At 47.1% G+C, this 23,669-nt stretch overlaps 1 protein-coding gene across 1 annotated transcript in view; it reads right to left on the bottom strand.

The window, feature by feature from the left end:
* The window catches only part of LOC134568782 (actin nucleation-promoting factor WASL-like), a 42,578-nt gene extending 35,730 nt beyond the window's left edge, over positions 1 to 6,848 (bottom strand). Inside the window, exon 1 of the mRNA XM_063427445.1 lies at positions 6,771 to 6,848. Within this exon, the coding sequence (XP_063283515.1) occupies positions 6,771 to 6,792 (22 nt within the window). The 5' untranslated portion in view covers positions 6,793 to 6,848. The remainder of the gene's footprint in view (positions 1 to 6,770) is intronic.
* Between the last annotated feature and the right edge of the window lie 16,821 nt (positions 6,849 to 23,669).

The following is a 23,669-nucleotide window of genomic DNA, read 5'->3' as shown; positions in this document are numbered from 1 at the left end:
CCTGGTCTGCAAAGCATGTCAGGACAGGTATATCACCTACACTGCGCATTGGGTAAACCTGCTGACAGCTGCCAAGCATGGAATGCGTGGCTCTACAGAGGAGTTGGTGACACCGCCACGACTTGCAGGCAGGCCTGCTGCCACCTCCTCTACTCCTCCTACTCCATCCTCTTCCATAACCTCCTCGGCTGAGTCCTCTTGTGCTGCTGCGTCTTGCTCCACATCAACGGCAGCTCCCCAAGTACTGTTCCACATCCCGGATACGGCAGTGTCACGCAGTCTTGGGGTTGACTTGCCTGAAAGCAGAGAGTCACACCGGACCAGCACTCCTGTCCGCCCTGAATGCACCGGTGGATCAGTGGCTGACTCCGCACCAACTGGAGATCGACAAAGTGGTTTGTGACAACGGAAGAAATTTGTTGGCGGCATTGCATTTGGGCAAGTTGACACATGTGCCGTGCATGGCACATGTGTGTAATCTGATCGTTCAACGCTTTGTACATAAGTACCCAGGCTTACAGGATGTCCTGAAGCAGGCCAGGAAGGTGTGTGGCCATTTCAGGCGTTCCTACACGGCCATGGCGCACTTTTCCGATATCCAGCGGAAATATATACAGCCCGACACGTTGGAATTCAACACTCCTAATGTTCGACCGCCTGCTCCAACAAGAAAAAGCCGTTAACGAGTATTTGTATGAACGGGGTGCTAGGACAGCCTCTGCGAAACTGGGAATTTTTTTGCCATGTTACTGGACGCTCATGCGCAATGCCTGTAGGCTCATGCGTCCTTTTGAGGAGGTGACAAACCTAATCAGTTGCACCGAAGGCACCATCAGCGACATCATACCATTTGTTTTCTTCCTGGAGCGTGCCCTGCGAAGAGTGCTGGATCAGGCCGTAGATGAGCGTGAAGAGGAAGAGTTGTGGTCACCATCACCACCAGAAACAGCCTTATCAGCACCGCTTGCTGGACCTGCGGCAACGCTGGAAGAGGATTGTGGCTTTGAGGAGGAGGAGGAGGAAGACCAACCACAACAGGCATCCCAGGGTGCTGGTTGTCACCTATCTGGTACCCGTGGTGTTGTACGTGGCTGGGGGGGCGGGGGGGGAGAACATACCTTCAGAGAGATTACGGAGGACGAGTAACGGGACATGAGTAGCTCGGCATCCAACCTTGTGCAAATGGGGTCTTTCATGCTGTCGTGCCTGTTGAGGGACCCTCGTATAAAAAGGCTGAAGGAGAACGACCTGTACTGGGTGTCCGCGTTACTAGACCCCCAGTATAAGCAGAAAGTGCCTGAAATGTTACCGAATTACAGCAAGTCGAAAAGGATGCAGCAGTTCCAAAATCAATTAAAAAGTATGCTTTACACAGCGTATAAGGGTGATGTCACAGCACAATGGGAATCTAACAGGGGGAGAGGTGAAAGTCATCCTCCTCCTCCCACGACCACGCCGGCAAGGACAGGACGCTTCACAGACGTGTTGTTGATGGAGGACATGCAGAGCTTTTTAAGTCCTACGCATCGCCACAGCCCTTCGGGGTCCACCCTCAGAGAACGACTCGACCGACAGGTAGCAGACTACCTCGCCTTAACTGCAGATATCGACACTGAGGAGCGATGAACCTCTTCACTACTGGGTGTGCAGGCTTGACCTGTGGCCTGAGCTATCCCAATTTGCGATAGAACTTCTGGCCTGCCCCGCTTCAAGTGTCCTGTCAGAAAGGACCTTCAGTGCAGCAGGAGGTATTGTCACTGAGAAGAGAAGTCGCTTAGGTCAAAAAAGTCCCTCACCTTTATTAAGATGAATGAGGGATGGATCCCGAAGGGACTGACAGTGGGCGATACATTCAACTAAAAAAGGCCTGATGGGGGGGGGGGGGGACGACAACTACTTAACACACCAGTCCTATCTGGTGGCACATTAGATTGCACGTGCAGTGCCCCAAATTTGAAGTAGGAGGACCGACCAAGCATCTTTTTCCATCTCCCGCTTTCTGGGTGTAGGAAGAGAGACCTTCAATGACATCAGTGAGGACAAGGAACGGGACATGGCTAGCTTGGTATCCAACCTTGTGCAAATGGGGAGTTTGCGGTTGTGCAAATGGACTGTTTGCGGTGCGTTAAACGGGGAGTTTGGTCTGTCACTGTGAAGCAGGCGTAACCCTTACACTACCTGATCGATACAACATCATACCTGATGTTTTAAAGCACGTTATTCCAAACAATTTAGGAATGTTAGGTGATTTATGCCCTTTATGGATTAAAACCAGACTCTGCTTCAACTATCTAATTTTCCATGGGAGTTTTGCCATGGATCCCCCTCTGGCATGCCACAGTCCAGGTGTTAGTCCCCTTGAAACAACTTTTCCATCACTATTGTGGCCAGAAAGAGTCCCTGTGGGTTTTAAAATTCGCCTGCCCATTGAAGTCTATGGCGGTTCGTGAACATTTGCGGAAGTTCGCGTTTGCGAACCGAAAACGTTATGTTCGTGACATCACTACTTATCAATAAACTGCAATCTTTATGTTTGGATTCCAATATTGTTGAATGGGTGAGGCAGTGGCTGAGTGACAACAGAGGGTTGTAGTCAATGGAGTATATTCGAAGCTTGGGCTTGTCACCAGTGGGGTACCTCCGGGATCTGTACTTTGACCCATTCTCTTTAATATTTTTATTAGTGATATTGCAGAAGGTCTTGATGGTAAGGCATGTCTTTTTGCTGATGATACTAAGATATGTAAGAGGGTTGATGTTCCAGGAGGGATAAGACAAATGGCTAATGATTTAGGTAAACTAGAAAAATGGTCAGAGTTGTAGCAACTGACAATTAATGTGGATAAGTGCAAGATAATGCATCTTGGACGTAAAAACCCAAGGGCAGAGTACAGAATATTTGATAGAGTCCTAACCTCAACATCTGAGGAAAGGGATTTAGGGGTGATTATTTCTGATGACTTAAAGGTAGGCAGACAATGTAATAGAGCAGCAGGAAATGCTAGCAGAATGCTTGGTTGTATAGGGAGAGGTATTAGCAGTAGAAAGAGGGAAGTGCTCATGCCATTGTACAGAACACTGGTGAGACCTCACTTGGAATATTGTACGCAGTACTGTAGACCGTATCTCACGAAGGATATTGATACTTTAGAGAGAGTTCAGAGAAGGGCTACTAAACTGGTTCATGCATTGCAGGATAAAACTTCCAAGGAAAGGTTAAAGGATCTTAACATGTATAGCTTGGAGGAAAGATGAGACGGGGGGGAATATGATAGAAACATTTAAATACATAAAGGGAATCAACACAGTAACGGAGGAGACTATATTTAAAAGAAGAAAAATGTGATTTAACTCCCAAATGGCAGAGGATTGAACAGTGAGACTTCAGATGCATGATCTATAAACCAAAACTGCTTCATTAAGCTTTGGTCACTTTAGTGTCCCTTGACGTTGCCCTGCAAGCAGCTAACCTGTACATATTTACAGTTCAGTAAAGTGCTCTCCTAGGCCTCAGTTATAGTTTGAATAGGGCCCCGTATAGACAATTGCTAGAAAACAAAAATACAGACATTAGTTGCACTTTTATTTTAGACCAGGGTCAGGCAGCCTTCAACACTCCAGATTTTGTGGACTACATCTCCCATAATGCTGGGAAATAATCAGCACTCCAGGTTTTGTTGACTTAATATCCCCTGAAGGTGACCTAGACAAGACCAATCCCATTTGACACCATAATTTCCTGTATTACTTCGTATAACTCACCTTAAAGGACCACTATAGGCACCCAGACCACTTAAAGGGACACTCCAGGCACCCGGACCACTTCTGCTCATTGGAGTGGTCTGGGTGCCAACTTCCACTACCCTTAACCCTGCAACTGTAAATATTGCAGTTTTTCATAAACTGCAATATTTACATTGCAGGGTTAACTCCACCTCTAGTGGCTGTCTATTAGACAGCCACTAGAGGTCACTTCCTGGGTTCTAGCACAGGTTTCCTGTGCTAGAGCGTCGCTGGACGTCCTCACGCTGTGTGAGGACCTCCAGCGTCGCTCAAAACCCCATAGGAAAGCATTGAAATGATTTTTCAATGCTTTCCTATGGGGAGACGTAATGCGCATGCGCTGCATTTCCGCGCATGCGCATTAGGTCTCCTCGGCCGGTGAGCGAGATTAGTCTCGCCCACCGGCCGACGTAATCACTAGGAGGAGCGTCGCGGAGGCGGAGACAGCGGCGAGGGACATCGCCGCTGTCCCAGGTAAGTGACTGAAGGGGTTTTCACCCCTTCAGTAACCGGGGATTGGTGGGTGGGAGGGAGAGGGACCCTCCAGTGCCAGAAAAACGGATCGTTTTTCTGGCACTGGAGTTTCCCTTTAAGCTCAATGCCAGGTCCCTCTAGTGTTAACCCGGCAGCTGTAAATATGGCAGTTTCAGAAAATCTGCTATGTTTACACTAGGGTTAAACCAGCCTCTAGTGGCTGTCTCACTGACAGCCACTAGAGGAGCTTCTCACTGGAGGAAAAAAAAAAAAAATAAGAAATCAGTGAGACATGCTTTCATATGGGCGGTTTGAATGCGCGCGGCTCTTGCGCATTCAGCACTGACGTCGGCAGAGGGAGTAGAGTTCACCAGTGCCGAGGGAGCCCAGCACTGGAGAAAGGCAAGCGTTTTAACCCTTTTCAGCCCAGCGGGACCAACTAGTTTGTTTTCCTGGCACTATAGTGGTCCTTTAACAAGAGAATAATAATAATAATAATAATAATAATAATAATAATAATAATAATAATAATAATAATAATAATAATAATAATAATAATAATAAATCACACATTGTCACTAAGGGCTCAATACAGTATGGTCTCCATGCAAATTTGATAAATCACCCTGAAAGTTAGAATTGCCAAAAAACAAAACATTTTGAAGATTCAATTATTGGTTTGAAATGGAAACCTAATTTTTGCTTCATTGAAACAAGACCAGTGAATTGTAAAGAGAGGGTTTAGGGATTTAGTCAGCTTTTGTTTTGGGTAAGTGGAGCTTCTGAAAGCTGAAGATAGATTTCAGACAGTAGTTTATTCAACCAAAGTAACTTTTTAAATTGACAGCATCACCTTTATCTCTGCAGACAGCTAAACAATACACCCCCATGTTCTCTCTCAAAGCCCTTGGCCATCTCAATATGGTTGTCCTTTAACCATATCGCCCCCCCCCCTCCGACACACACACACACACACACAACTTCCTCTGAGCTGTCTGCTCAGCTCCCTCGCGCGCAGAGAGGCTGGGAGGCGGAGCCGGAATATGACATCATATTCCGGCTCCCAGCCTCACTCTGCGGCGCGCGAGGTAGCTCTCCCTCGCCAGCCGCCCGACCGCCCAGCAGCCCGCCGGCATTTCTGTTAGCCGCAAGGCTAACAAGACATTTGCCTTGGGCATTTGGGGGCGGCTTTTTTTGCCGCCCCCTGGAAAATGACGCCCAAGGCAAATGCCTTGTTTGCCTCGCGGCTAATACGCCCCTGGGTATTGTTATAGTTAGTGGCCAAGGGGTTTACAGTAGTGGAACACACTTCATACTGTGAAATTAAACCAATTAAAAATGACATGTTTGATGAAAAATTAAATGAACACACTCAGTGGTTTTGGCTAGGTTGGTGACAAAATGGTTAAAAACGTAAATTTTGAAAGCTTTCATTTAATAGCCTGATGGGTCTAAGTTCTAGAAATATACACTCATGTGAAGCAATTGCTAACGAATATAGCTCTCGTTTCCCTAAAATATTTTCGAGGGACACTATAGTCATCCAGACCACTTCAGCTCATCGAAGTGGTCTGTGTAAGGTGTTCCTGTCCCCCTTAGCCCTGCAATAAAAGACAATGCAGTTTTAGAGAAATGGCAAAGAGCACATTGCATCACTACGACTGCAACTAGTGGCTGTAACACGTTGCCTGAGGACATCCAGCATCAGTAGAATCCTCATAGAAAATTACTGGAGCAATACGTTCCTATAGGGAAGGCCTAATGCGCCCTCCCAATAGGAATGTGCCACCCACACACACCACATGTATACTACAAATAGCTTCTCTTTATAAGAACTCTATAAAAAATACATTCAGGTTTATTCACTAAAAACCACCAGAAATTTATATTTAGGCTTAGATAGCCAAGGGGAAGATTTCCTCCCCACAAAATGAGTAGTTATTGCAGTGTTTAGTGAATAAAGCCCAGTTACTACTACAGACCACTTGTTGCGGACAAATGTGAAACTTGTATACAATCCACTTCCCTACAACAGCCTTAACACTCAAGCTCAATACAGATATGATAGAAATATAATCCTAGACACCCATCAACAAACCACACCACATAGGGTTATTCACTTTAAAAAAAAAAAAAAAGTGAGATTTCTCAGGTGTTCAGAGTGAATTGCACATTTAAAAAGGCAATGTACCCAAACTAGAAACATAGCAAATTGAATTTTTGAAGTTCAGCTACGTTGGCCTTAAAAATGTGAAAATCTCACTTTAGTAAAATAACCCTGACAGACCAAACACATTGAAAGCACAAAGTATTAAATAAATATATGTAGCACACAAAATAATGTGATGGGGGTATAGTTCATACAAACTTATGGGATTAGATAAAACACACACATATTATATATATATATATATATATATATATATATATATACCCAAATCAGAACAAATTATTGAGAGGAACTGTGAAATATATGGGATGAGGGGTGCAGAGGGGAAGATAAAGTCACTCACCAATTAAATTAAACAGAGCCATTGTGTGCTAAAATATTACAGTCCAGCAGTCTGAAATCTGGTAACTAAACAGCCCACTGACTGCTTACTTATGATTTGAGTGTAATTAGCAATTAGTAGCACACCTAAACTGGGAGGAGAGAACAGCTGACCAATAATCACATTGAATAGTACATAAGCCATTTAACCCATCTGGTGCTGGGGACCAGTATTAAAGCAGGTTCAAGTTAAACAGTTTCACCCTAGCAACCGTTTGGCCAATGGGCTAATATCAGTAGACAAGAAAATAAACTAAATAAAACATGTTAAAAAATGTAAAGGTACATTCCAGAATAGCCCACTGCAGTAGTTATGGTGCTAAGAGTGCCCTTGTGGCCCTCCGACCGACCGACCACTCTGAGATCCCTGGTGGTATTTAGTGACTCTAAACTGCACTTTTGCTGGGTGCAAACTGAGTACATTCTTCTCAAGAATCCGGACACAGGGTAGTAGTATCAGAATGTTGCTGTGTTAACCCTTGGCAATGCTCTGACAGGATGGTACACGCGGGAGGAATACTCTCAGTCTGCCTCTGGTGAGGTGCAGACTAGAGTCTCCTCTCCTGCCATTGGGTTGGGTTGGGATCTGCTGGCCTAGAGCTCTATTACACCTTTAGCCCTTACCAGCCCCCCAAAAAACCCTGTGTATTAGTTCTTCAGGTGGGCTCATCTGTACATCCGTGTTTTAGCAACCATTACTTGACATGCGCACAGTCGATTATTCGGCAGGTGCGCTGTTTACCCCAAACCCCCCAATAACTTACAGACACCGTATTTCTGTTGGAATAAAAAAGTCCACAGCTTTATTTATTATTATAAACAAGGTAACAAATTGGGGTCATTGCCACAAAAGTAAATATACCTCCACCCCCCACCGTACATAAATTACCCCCGGCAATGACCCCGCCAATAACAATAAATAACATTATAAATAACCAATAACACATAACATATGGCCTACCAAAGAGGCCCCATATCCATAACTTTTTAAACTGTAGGGGTGTACCGAGACCCCCCTACACCACCTGGTTCGGAGCCACCGATGAGATCGAACCCACAAACCATTTCACACTCCAGTTTAATCCAGCCTAACCAATTTATACTCCTCCTACCTTCCAATTACCCAAGCCCTATCCCGCCGCTGTGACCAAACGGGAACTCCAAAACAACAGGGAGGGTGGGAGGGACAATTACCAGGTAAGTGTCAGTTTAGTTAAAATGTCCCTTAGTCATAAAATGGCCGCTTAATATACTCCTATAGTCCAACCCCCATTTACCAATAACCACACCCCTTTAACTGGTTACTCCCCTGCCTACTCCTGGCTCTGTCAAGGCCCACTCCCCTGACTGCGCTGTTCCATGGGCTACATGACATGCGCACAGTCGATTATTCGGCAGGTGCGCTGTTTACCCCAAACCCCCCAATAACTTACAGACACCGTATTTCTGTTGGAATAAAAAAGTCCACAGCTTTATTTATTATTATAAACAAGGTAACAAATTGGGGTCATTGCCACAAAAGTAAATATACCTCCACCCCCCACCGTACATAAATTACCCCCGGCAATGACCCCGCCAATAACAATAAATAACATTATAAATAACCAATAACACATAACATATGGCCTACCAAAGAGGCCCCATATCCATAACTTTTTAAACTGTAGGGGTGTACCGAGACCCCCCTACACCACCTGGTTCGGAGCCACCGATGAGCTCGAACCCACAAACCATTTCACACTCCAGTTTAATCCAGCCTAACCAATTTATACTCCTCCTACCTTCCAATTACCCAAGCCCTATCCCGCCATAGCAAGAGACTTGACCCCTTAATGTCTCGAGCGACCCCCACCACACATAAATAGGGCTTTGGAAATACCCTCCTGGAAACCTAAGTTTAATAGATCACACCCCACATCAGACAGGTGCACACCATCCCGCCTAAAATAACCGGGCAACCCGCCCTCCAATTCAAAGTGCATCACTGGGACCCCCCCTATTCTCCTAATAAAGACAGACATGGCCTTATTAACTTTACCACGGCAACGTGCCACAGCCGCCGGGTCCCTGGCATGCCTCCAGTTCAACCGCGGCACCATTTCAGACCACACTATTGTAACTCCCGGGACCAGAGCCCTCACCCTGTCCAGGTCCCTCTTCATTCTCCTGACCAACACCTTCTGGGGGACCAAACCTAAGTCATTGCCCCCACCGTGAATCAACAGTATATCTGGGGCAAACCCCCTGGACAACATCCCAAAAATTTCACCACTTATACTCCGCCAGCTGAAACCCCTAAAACCAAACCACCGAAGGTCCACTGTGTCCAGAAGAAAACCCAGTTGTGTGCCTTGTCTCCGAACTGCGGCCCTCTTCTCCGCCCAGTAGACAAACGAGTGACCCACCAGCCAAGCGACCAAGCCTGAAAGGAAACAAATTCAGTTAACCGGCAGAGCACCCTTTTCCCACATCCACAACATTCCATTCACACCAACCTTTCCGGCCTTACATATGCACGGAACCTGATGGATTCCCATCTCCCAATCTGCTTTATCCGCTCCTCCCCCAGCCCGAGACGCGCCGCCTCAGTCGCAGCCCCGATACGGAAGGAGTGCGTACCAAATTGTCCGGGCTGCAAGCCCAATCTCGTCAACCCCATGCGGAAGACTCGCAAGAACTGAAAGCGCGACAGCGCCTTCCCATCCTCGTGAATCAGGAAGCAACCACCAACCTGCGGGCGAACCCGTAAAAACACGTCCCCACACGCTACCGGGCACACCGGGGACCCTGGTAGTGAGGACAGGACAACATTCTTACCCTTTCCGAAGACGTCCGTCTTCGAGCGCCGGAGCCAAATCACGACCTTGTCCTGTTCTATAGCCACATCCTCATACCGGAGGCCCGATGCCCCCGACCTATTGGCGCTCACCAATTCGCCAATACGAAAAGCCCCAAAGAAAGCCCACACGAAAGCCACAGAGAACAAAGTTACTTCAAATGCCGAACTACACACTTCGTTCAACAACCCCACCAACCCTTGAAGGGTGGCAAAGGACACAGGCCTCCTCGTATCCACAGACCTCCTGCCCCTCTTGAAACCCTTCAAAGTTTGTTTTACCAAGAAATGTTTGGTCAGGTCTTCCCACCCGTTAAACTTGAACAGGAAGGCTAACGCAGACATGTAGCGCTCCACCCTAGAAGGGGATGACCCACCTGCCACCAACCTGCAAAGAAGCCACAACAGCGTGTCCAACCTACCAGCTGCAGAATCGCCTGCTCCCGCCTGGGACAACATTTCCTCCCATTCACACCAAACCTTAGTATAAGCGGTCCAAGTCCCCGGCGCCAGTGAGCTCCTTATGTATCGCCCAAGCACAACGTCCCGAGCCGCCACATCTCCTCCGGGCATGCCTGCCCTGTCGCTTGTGCGTCCGGCGCTGCTTCCCGGAACCGCACCCACTGTGAACGAGACAGAGCGTCAGCGACCACATTCAGCAGGCCCGGCACGTGCCGTGCCCGGAAGACAATGTTCCAAGACATACACAAGAGCACTAGCTGCCGCAACAACCTAACCACTGGCAGGGACGAAGCCGATAGACTGTTAATTACCTGTACCACTGCCATGTTATCAGAGTGGAAGATAACTTTCTTGTCCCTGAGCTCCTCGCCCCATAGTGACACCGCTACCACAACTGGAAAAAGCTCCAAAAAGGCGAGGTTCCGAATCAAGGGGCTCTCGGACCAAGCCTCAGGCCAAACCTCGGCACACCACTTGCCCCCAAGGTAAGCCCCAAAGCCAACGCTCCCCGAGGCGTCCGTAAACAGCCCGGCTTCGCCAGATGCCTTCATCGCATCCCTGAAAAACACCCGTCCGTTAAACTCAGTGAGGAAGCGGTCCCATATGTCCAAGTCCTCTCTCATACCAACCGACACCCTGATGTAATGACTCGGCAGACGGACCCCACAGGTAGCCCTAGCCAGCAATCTACAAAAAACTCTTCCCATAGGGATCACCTTACAAGCGAAATTAAGGCTGCCGAGCAAGGACTGCAGTCCCCGCAGCGTAACTTTCCTAGCGCCCTTTATCGCGTGCACCTGCTGGCGGAGCACCCTCAACTTCTCCTCCGGCAGCCTACATTCCCCCACGACCGAGTCGATTTCCAGCCCTAAAAAACTCAGACACTCGGTCGGGCCCACTGTCTTGTCCTCAGCCAGAGGAATCCCAAACTGTTGGGCTAACCTCTGGAACACCCGCAGTATTTGGGCACATCTGTCGGACCCAGCCGGGCCCACACACAGAAAGTCGTCCAAGTAATGGACCACCGTACCCGCCCGATTCCCTGCGCACTACCCACTCCAGGAACGTGCTAAACTTTTCAAAATACGCACATGAAATGGAGCAACCCATGGGTAGGCACAGGTCCACGAAAAACTTACCCTCAAAAAGGCACCCTAACAAATGGTGACAGTCTGGGTGGATAGGAAGGAGCCGGAATGCTGCCTCCACATCCACCTTCGCCATCAAAGCCCCTCGCCCTGCTCTCCGAACCAACTCGACAGCATGGTCGAATGATGCATACGATACGGAGCACAGGGCCTCATCGATATCATCATTTACTGACGCCCCTTTCGGGAATGATAAATGATGAATCAACCTAAACTTACCCGCCTCCTTCTTGGGGACTACCCCCAGCGGGGATACCCTCAAGTCAGGCAGCGGCGGAGCCTCGAACGGCCCAGCCATCCTACCCAGTTGCACCTCCTTCAGCAACTTGTCCCTCACAACTCCCGGGTGTTCACCCACCGACTTGAGGTTACTGCATAACCTCCCCACATCCCTACTCTGAAACGGTATTGAAAAACCCTCCGTAAAGCCGTGCCATAAGAATTCAGCGTCCTGACGGTTACCGTACTGTTTTAGCCACGGCAGCATCTCGCCTACTTTCACCGGGGTTGCCCCCCGCGGCAGCGGAGGGGGCCGACGCTCCAACGGCTCCCGCTCCTGGCGCAGACTTACCTCGCTTAAAACACCGGCTGGCTCCGTGTGCACCCCCACAACCTGAGCACTCGTGCTTAAACCGGCACGACGTACCCCACTTACATTGGCCCTCGTTAAAGAGCCAACAGAAGCCTTTCTTTTGCCCGGCCGATGCAGGTCCCCCAGGGGCCGCACCGGCCGTCCCTTGAAAGGGCGCAGCCTTTTGCGCCATCATGAGCCGCATCCAGAGGGGAAGGTCCATTTGATCCCACCGCATGCTGGGATTCGCCGCTAACCTCTGGCGAAATTGCTCGTCGTACCGCCACCAGGCGACCCCGCCATAGGTCCGGTACGCTTCCCCAATCCCATCTAGGTAGCAAAACAATTGGGAGCATTTATCCGGCGACTTTTCCCCTATCACGCTGGCCAGGATACAAAAGGCCCGCAGCCAGTTCCCAAACGTTTTAGGAATCTTCCGATACCTACGCTTTTTCTCCTCCTCCTCCTTCTTTGCGTCCTTCTTGTCCTCCTCCTTCATGTCTAAGAACTCCTCCAGCGGGAGCAAGGAAAAAACCTCCACAAACTCACCCTTCCAAATTTTCTCCTTGATGTCCATTTTCAGATGACAACCTAATGGGCCCGAAAAAGACACGTGCACGTTTTGCCGCGCAGCGTCGGTAATTTCGCCCCCAATACCTACCTTTTCCCCAGACTCCTTACTAGTTTCGGACACAGATAACCCCACTTCGCTATCCAGTGTTGGGCCCACGGCCCTACCTTGTAACCCCTGGCCTTTCTCACACGTCCACACTCTCCCAAACTGAGGTGAAGCCATTTCCCCACCCGCCCATGAATCTAAGAAAGATTTTAAGCAATTCAATAGTGTTCCTGCGTGTGGTGTAACAGTTGACTCACCGCCTGAGCCCGAAGCCGCAGAAGGCTGTGGGTTTGTTTCCCGTCCGTCCGCCATGCTTGGCTCCGGAGCATCCAATTGGCGCCGACTCCCGTCAGCCTGGCCCTGCCTCAGGACCGCGGGTGTAGTGCTGCGAGACCTGCAAGGAGAACGACACCTGGGTAGTGTGTCCACATGATCACATACCCGCCCAACCTCCTTATGTTCCTGTGACAAAGTATGCAAAAACAAAAGAAAGTATATACACTAAAGATAAGAAAACGTATTACTGGGAGTGATCCCAGGTGTACTCCACAGCCACCTAAGTAAATATGGTTATATATAGAAAAGTGGAACCCACCCAGAATACGTGAAATATAAAACAGAATAACCTGTTAAGTAGATATTCCGGTATATGTTTCTGTATAAATAAATCAAAAAGCTAACATAGCGTAAAAAATATTAAATATTAAGTCTCAATATATGTGATATAGGTACACTCACAAACGAATGAGAAAAACGAGCCTTTCACCCACTCAGGGGTACTCTGACGAAAATGAGCGGTAGTCTTCCAACCAGATATGTGAATAAAGAATAAGAATATAGTGAAGCACGTATGTAAAAAAGTATAACAAATTTATTGGTCGCACTTACACTTCAGTAGTAAAAAAGAGGCATATCTCCAAATAATTATGGACCTCCTGATGAATCCCTGAAGGGATCCCTGAAGAAGTCCAATATTCTACAAAGGACGAAACGCGTTGGATTTTATTCCCTGTGGACTTTTATTTTTATACTGTTTATTTTATGTATTGTTACCACTGTATTACTGCTCCAAGACTCCTACTACGGAACTCTGGATTTCCAAACATCAGGAGGTCCATAATTATTTGGAGATATGCCTCTTTTTTACTACTGAAGTGTAAGTGCGACCAATAAATTTGTTATACTTTTTTACATACGTGCTTCACTATATTCTTATTCTTTATTCACATATCTGGTTGGAAGACTACCGCTCATTTTCGTCAGAGTACCCCTGAGTGGGTGAAAGGCTCGTTTTTCTTATTCGTTTGTGAGTGTACCTATATCACATATATTGAGACCTAATATTTAATATTTTTTACGCTATGTTAGCTTTTTGATTTATTTATACAGAAACATATACCGGAATATCTACTTAACAGGTTATTCTGTTTTATATTTCACGTATTCTGGGTGGGTTCCACTTTTCTATATATATCCTTATGTTCCTGCCTGTAGTTCCGCACCATATCCCGTCTCCCTGCCTGGCCCTCCCGGCCGTAAGCACTGCGCCGCTGACCTGGCGAGCTCCTGCCTGATGACCCAGACGCACTGCGCCGCTGCCTCCACCTCCGGTCCCTTGAGGCCGATCTCCTTCTGCTAAACCTGCTTGCAGACCTGCTCCTCTCTCTACCCCTCCGCCCGTCAGCCTGCCTCCTGTCATGCCTGGCACTGACGCCGTGCTGCTCCCTGCTGCGATGCGGCCTAGGGCTCCGCGAGAGACCCCTCGGTCCCCGGGAGCCGCCCCTGCGGCCCTCCCGCTCTCTCCCAGCCCGTCCTGTCTCCATGCCCTGAGCTGAGTCCTGGGAGCTATCCCGACCTGCTGAACCTGGCCCCTTTTGGGCCGCCTTGCGAACTGGGGATTCCGCCTGTCTATCCTGGCGTTTTCTGTCTGCTAAAGCCGCGGGCCCTGCCGGCCCCAATGTACCTGGCTGAGCGGACCCGCCGTCTGCGTCCCTTGCGCTGAACCTGGCCCCACTAGAGGCCGCCCCCGATGTGTCCCCTTGCCCAGGGGCTCCCCCTGCCATCAGGGGGACCGCCTGATCACTAGAGGCCTCCGCTCTGCCCCCCGCCCGCTGCCCAGCCCCAGCGCCATTCCCTGACTCACCGGGCCGCAACCGCTCACTGCTTCCACCATCCGATCTGCTCTGGGTCCTGGCTCCAGCCGCAACCGTCCCGCCTGCCGCCTCCCGGCGGGGCGCACACCGCGTGGTAGGCCTCGGCCTAGCCGCTGCCCGCGCCCGGCCAGCACCGCGTCGGACCGACGGTGCCGGCCGCGGTACATCCACTCCGCTGGGGCCCGCTACCTCATCCAGGGCCCCAACAGACTCCGCTGACGGGCTCCTCCGTCTGCCGACTTCGGGCTCCATGCCCGGGCTCAGCCGCTGGGGCGGTCTCGCCCTCCTCATGGAACGCCGTGCAGCCGCCGCAGGGGTTGTAGGGGGGGGACCCTGAGCCCCCAGTTGCTCGTGAAGCCAGGCCAGTCCTCTATCCCGCACAGCAGCTCTCACTCCCTCCAGGATTTCTTCCATTGATGCCATGATCTGCAAGACAAAAGAAAAAACCAACACAGACCTGCCAAAAACAATTACCAGGTAAGTGTCAGTTTAGTTAAAATGTCCCTTAGTCATAAAATGGCCGCTTAATATACTCCTATAGTCCAACCCCCATTTACCAATAACCACACCCCTTTAACTGGTTACTCCCCTGCCTACTCCTGGCTCTGTCAAGGCCCACTCCCCTGACTGCGCTGTTCCATGGGCTACATTCCACTTTCATTTCTGACTCTAATCTAGGAGGCTTCCTGCACAGGACAGTAAAGTTTGGAAGGGGGTAAGTTTGTATTGATAGGACTGTGAAAACAATATTTTCTCTGCTTGTGTTCTGTTGCATTTTGTTCTGTGTGTCCTTGTTTTCACAGTTGTGGTTTTGGGTCCTTGCCAGCCTGTAACAGAAAATGATATACAGGGGAGGTCCAGACATGTTGATTCATATCCTGTGGATGAAAAGAGGAGGGATACCATTATTTGACTTTTGGAATTAAGCAAGGATTGCTCGTTATTGTTTTAATGCAAAGCTATATCTTACTCTCCAAGGCATGTACAGGTGGTCCTCATTTTGCGACCTACCTGTTTTACGACGGCTCGCACTTACATCCAGCTCTCGCGGGTTGGTAAGTGCGAGTCATCGTGGGGATTAGAGGGTTTACCTGCTCTGCTGTGGTTGTCTATGTTCAGGGAATCCCTCTAATCTCTGTACCTGTTATCCATAGTAATTATTAATCTAGAGTAAGAGTGACAGGCCACAGATACCAATACTAATCAATAGCTATGGCAGGTTAAATTGGCCGGATGGCTCGCAACCACACACATGACTCCTAACCAGACAGTATTCACCATGTGTCTCAATGCTGGGCATCAATAGATGATTATAGATCTCAATGCAGGGAGTACTCCCCACCACAGCTTTTATGCATATTAAAGCCTGAGAGTGATGGGAGTTGTATTTTCAACTAAGCACCCCAGATGCAGTCCCTATCAGCATGGCCCCAGCTAAATTCCCCTAGACCAGGCACTGCTCCCCCTCCCTGGATGGAGGTCTCTGTACCTGTGCTGGCTGCTGTCCCATGCTCTCGGTGACCTTGGGCAGGGCCCGGCCTTACTGGTTTCCTTGGGGAAGCTTCCCGGGCTGCACATTCTCTTGGTTCTCCCACCTCAGCAGATGCTCGGACATATCTCGATCTCAGCCCCGGAGAGGGCGTTCGGTGACTGGGGGTTCGTCAATGTTCAGGAAAACATAGACATGCACACCAGAGCAGGGAATCCCTTAAATCTATGTTCTGGAAAATTTCTTTGAACATAAACATGCGCACCAGAGCAGGGAATCCCTTAAATCTATGTTCTGGAAAATTTCACTGAACAAAGACCTGTGCACCAAAGCAGGGAATCCCTTAACTCGTTCTTCGACCGAGTCGTAAGAAAGGAACCCGGTCGGTAAGTGAGGAATACCTGTAGTATTTTACTAACTCAAGAGCATGCTGGTGTTGATTTGAATAATATTGAGGGAAGGTGTCTTAGGGGTTAAGAATCTCAGATTCCTCAAAGCAACAATGTCCCCCTGAAATCAATATGCAACAATTTAATAACAAAGAGCAAAAAGGGAATTTTACATCTGAAATAAAATAAAATGTGTATATGGTGTACACCAGGGGTAGTCAACCTTTTAATACCTACTGCCCACTCTTGCATCTTTGTTGGTGGTAAAATTTCCGCCCACCAGTGCCACAATAACTAATTTAATAGCACAAGTGTGTGAGGGTTGTAGTGTGTGTGAAGGGTGTGAAGGGTGCATATGGTCTATATTATGTGTAGGTGGATTAGATGTGAAAATCTAGCTTAATGTCCCCCCTCCCTTCTCACCTTTTACCAGGAAGAGGAGACATCCTGCTGCAAGCCCTGGTGGTCCAGTGGTGGCATGTTCACTTTAGCCTGCAGCTCCTCCGGCTGCAGGCTTACTCTCCTGTCCTCCTGCAAGCAGAGCACTTTGTCACCGTTGCCTTGGTAACGCACAGCAATGCTCCGACCAACCTGCTCGTGGGACGAACACAGCGCCTCCCAAGCCCTTCCGTGTCTCTTTGATTTCCTCACCAGCCTGAGAGGGCGTACAGCAAGGATGGCTCTGCATGGGCCGGCAGGAGAGATGAAAGGATCTCCACTGCCTTGGTCCACAGCCATCAAGGCCCACCGGGCGTTTTATGCAGAACCCACCACCGCCCACCTGAAATCCCAAACCACCCACTAGTGGGCGGTAGGGACCAGGTTGACTACCCCTGGTGTACACAAACCACACATTAATATAATACTTAGCACTTTAAGGAGAAATTAAAACTTCTCCAAGGTTTGTCCTGGATAGAAATATAGTATATTCAGATAAAGTGAATTGGTCAGTTCAGGAGTATTTCGTAAAATGTTCAAATGCTTTAAAATTCCTAAAACAATTAAAAAACGTCATTAGAAAGAAGTACCTGCACATTTGGTGGTCTTGTGTATGTATTATGAAGTGATCATGTAAACCAGATGTTATGCTGTTGCATCTCAATTGGCCCAATATGAGTAAGACGTAGCTTACAGTGGCCATCCACATTATGGTTGCAGTTAAGAAATTGATTGCTAGGAAATGGAAGAATTAACAATCTTTTACTGTATCGCATCTGTATCGCATCAAATTTCAACTACAAATGGACAGAGGAATGAGTAAAATCAAGGGTACTATTAGAGATATTAGTCATAGGGACAATTGCATAAATACTATAGAAGTTTGGGGGAAAATGTGTAATAAAGCTACCGTATGACATTTGTTGTTCACCTGGCGGCTTGAGGAACTTCTGTTGACTGATTCATGGTTTATAATTTATGTCCATGTCTATTTAAAATTCACGCTGGGTCCCGCACTCCTGCTCCCAGTCTTGTTTATTGCATAGGTGCCACTCCGACCTCAAAATATAAAATACATTGTTGGAAGTGCACTCACAGGACTCAATACTGTTGCCAAAAATGTGCCATTTATTCAAACTACAAAAGTTGATTAGGGACTTTTTTGAAGACTATATATATAGATATATATACACTGTGTGCAGAATTATTAGGCAAATGAGTATTTTGACCACATCATCCTCTTCATGCATGTTGTCTTACTCCAAGCTGTATAGGCTCGAAAGCCTACTACCAATTAAGCATATTAGGTGATGTGCATCTCTGTAATGAGAAGGGGTGTGGTCTAATGACATCAACACCCTATATCAGGTGTGCATAATTATTAGGCAACCTCCTTTCCTTTGGCAAAATGGGTCAAAAGAAGGACTTGACAGGCTCAGAAAAGTAAAAAAATAGTGAGATATCTTGCAGAGGGATGCAGCACTCTTAAAATTGCAAAGCTTCTGAAGCGTGATCATCGAACAATCAAGCGTTTCATTCAAAATAGTCAACAGGGTCGCAAGAAGCGTGTGGAGAAACCAAGGCGCAAAATAACTGCCCATGAACTGAGAAAAGTCAAGCGTGCAGCTGCCAAGATGCCACTTGCCACCAGATTTGGCCATATTTCAAAGCTGCAACATCACTGGAGTGCCCGAAAGCACAAGGTGTGCAATACTCAGAGACATGGCCAAGGTAAGAAAGGCTGAAAGACGACCACCACTGAACAAGACACACAAGCTGAAACGTCAAGACTGGGCCAAGAAATATCTCAAGACTGATTTTTCTAAGGTTTTATGGACTGATGAAATGAGAGTGAGTCTTGATGGGCCAGATGGATGGATTGGTAAAGGGCAGAGAGCTCCAGTCCGACTCAGACGCCAGCAAGGTGGAGGTGGAGTACTGGTTTGGGCTGGTATCATCAAAGATGAGCTTGTGGGGCCTTTTCGGGTTGAGGATGGAGTCAAGCTCAACTCCCAGTTTCTGGAAGACACCTTCTTCAAGCAGTGGTACAGGAAGAAGTCTGCATCCTTCAAGAAAAACATGATTTTCATGCAGGACAAGCTCCATCACACGCGTCCAAGTACTCCACAGCGTGGCTGGCAAGAAAGGGTATAAAAGAAGAAAATCTAATGACATGGCCTCCTTGTTCACCTGATCTGAACCCCATTGAGAACATGTGGTCCATCATCAAATGTGAGATTTACAAGGAGGGAAAACAGTACACCTCTCTGAACAGTGTCTGGGAGGCTGTGGTTGCTGCTGCACGCAATGTTGATGGTGAACAGATCAAAACACTGACAGAATCCATGGATGGCAGGCTTTTGAGTGTCCTTGCAAAGAAAGGTGGCTATATTGGTCACTGATTTGTTTTTGTTATGTTTTTGAATGTCAGAAATGTATATTTGTGAATGTTGAGATGTTATATTGGTTTCACTGGTAAAAATAAATAATTGAAATGGGTATATATTTGTTTTTTGTTAAGTTGCCTAATAATTATGCACAGTAATAGTCACCTGCACACACAGATATCCCCCTAAAATAGCTATAACTAAAAACAAACTAAAAACTACTTCCAAAAATATTCAGCTTTGATATTAATGAGTTTTTTGGGTTCATTGAGAACATGGTTGTTGTTCAATAATAAAATTAATCCTCAAAAATACAACTTGCCTAATAATTCTGCACTCCCTGTACAACTCTACGATTCCAGAAGTTGTACACACTACAGCTTTCCTCTGTGTTTGGTCAGCGGAACAAAAATATAATTCCAATAGAGAAGCCAGTAAGTCAATGTTTCAGTTCACATATTTGAACGTTCTTCAGGACATATATATATATATATATATATATATATATATATATATATATATATATATATATATATATATATATTCCGTTCTCAAGCACTTTGCTTGTGTATGTTAATATTAAGTATTTATACTGGAATTTTTCTTTTTGTTTTGGTGTTAAAGGATCACTATAGGGTCAGGAACACAAACATGTATTCCTGACCCTATAGTGTTAAAACCACCAACTAGCCCCCTGGGCCCCTCATGCCTCCATAAATATAGCAAAATCTTACTGTATTCAAGACTGAAGCTGTAGATCTGCATGCTGTTTGCCTCAGAAAAACAAGCTGTCTGCTGACATTATCAGAAGTGGTAGCCTGATCCAATCATAATGCTTCCCCATAGGACTGGCTGAGACTGACAAAGAGGCAAATCAGGGGCAGAGCCAGCATGATTCAAACACAGCCCTGGCCAATCAGCATCTCCTCATAGAGATTAATTGAATTAATGAATCTCTATGAGGAAAGTTCAGTGTCTGCATGCAGAGGGAGGAGATACTGAATGTTTGGATGCATTTTAGGCAGCCATGACCCAGGAAGGATCTCTAACAGCCATCTAAAAAGCCATCTGAAAAGACAGTGTTTACAGCAAAAAGCCTGAAGGAAATGATTCTATTCACCAGGACAAATACAATAAGCTGTAGTTGTTCTGGTGACTATAGTGTCTCTTTAAATATGATTTTATGATATGTGAGATATATTTTTGGATCATAATTTGGTATAAATAATATATATATATATATATATATATATCATTAGACAAAGTAGTAACTATTTTGCCTTATGAGGAAAACCAAGGTTTACAAGATGCGGAGTTGCCACAGTCAACTTTTGGCAATTCTTACAGTTATTGCTCAAAAGGAGCATATTATTGTGTGAATTGTTGTATCTTATCGTAATTTTCAGGGGTCTTGGCAAAATTCGCAGAGACACTGAAAGTGACAAAACCGTTATAAGAAGACTGCTTTTAGATATTGGATTCATTCAATGAATCAAACTTTGAAAAAGATGTCTGTTGAAATATTATTACAAACTTAAATATACACATCATAGTGGGTTTTAACCCTCTTCAGGTCCATTGTCAGGCAGAAGTCTGTTTTTAAGACAGCTCTAGTATTTAATGCCCTTTAAGGGAAACTGAATGTACCATAACTACTACAGCCCACTGTTGTGGCTATGATGCCAAGAGTGCCCTGGCACCCTCCCTCGTAAATACTCAAACAATCTAAGAACAATGTGACAACTTACCTGTGGTCGACCGGGCACCAGTTCCCTCTTCCTCTGGAGACTGGACGTGTTTGCAAGAAGCTAAGCGGGCTGTAGTGGTTATGGTACCTAGTGGGATCCTTTAAGGGGTTAAGGCTATAATATGTAATATAATACATTTGCACAGTAAAGTGTTTCTAGCAATCAATTTCCTTTTATTCTAGTGATTTATGGGATGTACAATGAAGCTGTTTCAGCTATTTTTACAACTAATTTAGTCTAATTTTGCATTCCAGATTTCAGTTCACCGCAATTAACTGTTTAGTAAATAAACCCCTGTATATCCCAAGGCACGAGTTGACGTCTTTTTTTTTTATTCTTTTTTTTTATTGTGCATGAGGTAACAAAAACATCTTACGATGCCACAAAAGCATATGTAAGTACATTGACAACACGTTAAGTCACAGATATGGCATTGAGGTACTGGCACCTTTTGAGATATAGTTAGTAGAGACAATTGTAATCCACTACGCTTGTGGTTCTTCAGCAGTGAGTGTAAGATTAAACATGCTATACTAGCTAACCACTGATTTAGTAGTAATCGTGCATTTTGCTAAGGGAGGCAAAGTGACAGTGGTGTTAGTCTATGGGACAGCTGCGCTAAAACAGTGGTAGGAGTGGTAGTCGTTTCGGCCCCGCTGGCGCTGCAATTGAGTATGTGAGTATGTATATTCGTGCATGAGTGTGTGTTGTGTTCAAGTTTGTGTCCCCCACTAGGTCCCTGGATAGTTTGTCTGGATGTTGAGGTCTAGTGGGTGTAGGTGTGTGGGGTGAGTCTCGTTACAACCGGGGATTCACGGAGGTGTGTGTGGTGGGACTGCTAAGCTCTGTGTTGTGCTTTGCCGTGCGAAGGGGTTACAGTCCCAATGTCCACACAGCTGACCCAGTGTCGGGGTCTTCAGCCGATGCCTTGTGGAATCGCTGATGCCTCTTGGTGTGGTGAGTTGTGCCTCGTGCTCTGTATTCCGGGTGTGCAGGGAAGGAGGGCGCTCGTGTAGCGGACCGGTGCACCTGGTAAGTGGCGTAGAGTCCTGGTTGTGATGCGGGATTGTTGGTGTGGTCGCCGGTCTCTGCCTGTCCGGTGCGGTTGTTTGCTGGCATCCACCTTTGTAAGCTTTCCTTTCCGCTGTCCTCTCGGTATGTCTGGGTGGGCTGTACCCCTCATGAGTTTGAGCCGGGTCGCTGTGTATCGTTGAGGACGCGTTTGGAGCTGTACCTTAAGTGTCGCTTGGATTTTAGTAGCTTGGTGCAGGCCGTGTGTGGGCACCGCATTGCTCCATATTGATGTTAGTGGGGCCAACCTGTGCAAGCGTTTACCCATCATGCGAGTGGAGTGTGGGGGGTTTGCCCTGTCCCTCTCTGTGCTTCTATGCGTTGGGCCCTGCAGCGTATCTCCGGGTGGGGATTCCTTTTGGGGAGTTCGCATCAAAGCCTCCAGCCTCTCCCAGAGGACACCGAAGATGCAGTCGTATAGGCGCTTAGTTTCCCTTTCGGCTATGCGCAGAGCTGAGGTGTGTGGGCTGGCCGCCATCTTGTATTCTCCACATGTGGCCTCTGTGTTTCGCGGTCGTGTTTCTTGTACGATTGTACAGTTGCTCGTGTGGGGGAGGACCGGGATAACCCCCGCCGGTCCAAAGGGGGGGGAACGTGGGCTCTGGGTCCTGTTTCCAGGCATTCTTGGCGGCGGGAGAGCGGCCGTCTCTCCTGCGCCTGCCATTCTGGTAGGCCTCGCCAGAGTGTCGGGTGCGTACCGGGTAGATAGTCGCTTGTTGGGTATCGGTGAGTCCGCCCCGGTATCCCCCATCTCTTGGTGGCTTCTGTTTGGCTTTAAAAAGCAGTTTGAGTGGCTTTGTGGTGTTTTTTCTGGCGCTTGTCTTGGGAGCCGTGGAGATTATCGTCTGCTCGGCTCTGCGGTCAGGCCCCGCCCGAGTTGACGTCTTTTTAGAGTATTATTACATGATAGTTCTCAAACGAAAGCATGTGGGAGGGAATGCTTTAATTTCCTGGTTCGAGCTCACAGCTAGAGAAATTAAACTTATCTGAAAACCATGAATATTGCTAATACAAAAGATAGTCTCCTTTCTTGTATTAAGTGCATCTGTCAGTTCATGAGTAATTAATAAAGGTTAAATCTTTATTATGTACTCATACTGAATGTGTTGCAATTTTATTGTAATTCTGAAATTCCTCTTCAGGACCAGGGTTAGGCAAAAATAAGTTTTTTTTTATGACAGTTCTAATATTTAAAGGACCACTATAGGCACCCAGACCACTTCCGCGCTTCTCACTGTGATTTTCACAGTGAGAAGACGCTGAAAAACGAGTTTGTTTTCCAGGCACTATAGTGGTCCTTTAATGTCTTCAACTACCATAACCACTACAGGATAGTTGTGTGCAGCACATATAATTAGGGTGTGCACCAGAGAATATTTTTAAGAAGGCTACGTGTGAAGGGTTACTGTTTTTTGTATAGGTGTGGAGTGGAGTGATTTGTATTTGTCAGTGTGTGATACCTGTGGCTGCAAGATTTGTATCTGTCGGTGTGTGATATGACAGTGTGACTACGTGAGAGTAGCTATGTGAGATGTGTGAGGCTGTGAGTA

The sequence above is a fragment of the Pelobates fuscus genome, chromosome 7 (genome assembly GCF_036172605.1).
Source record: "Pelobates fuscus isolate aPelFus1 chromosome 7, aPelFus1.pri, whole genome shotgun sequence".
NCBI classification, from domain to species: domain Eukaryota; kingdom Metazoa; phylum Chordata; class Amphibia; order Anura; family Pelobatidae; genus Pelobates; species Pelobates fuscus.
The sequence above is the reverse complement of the archived record's forward strand: the minus strand, read 5'-3'. Positions and strand labels throughout refer to the sequence as shown.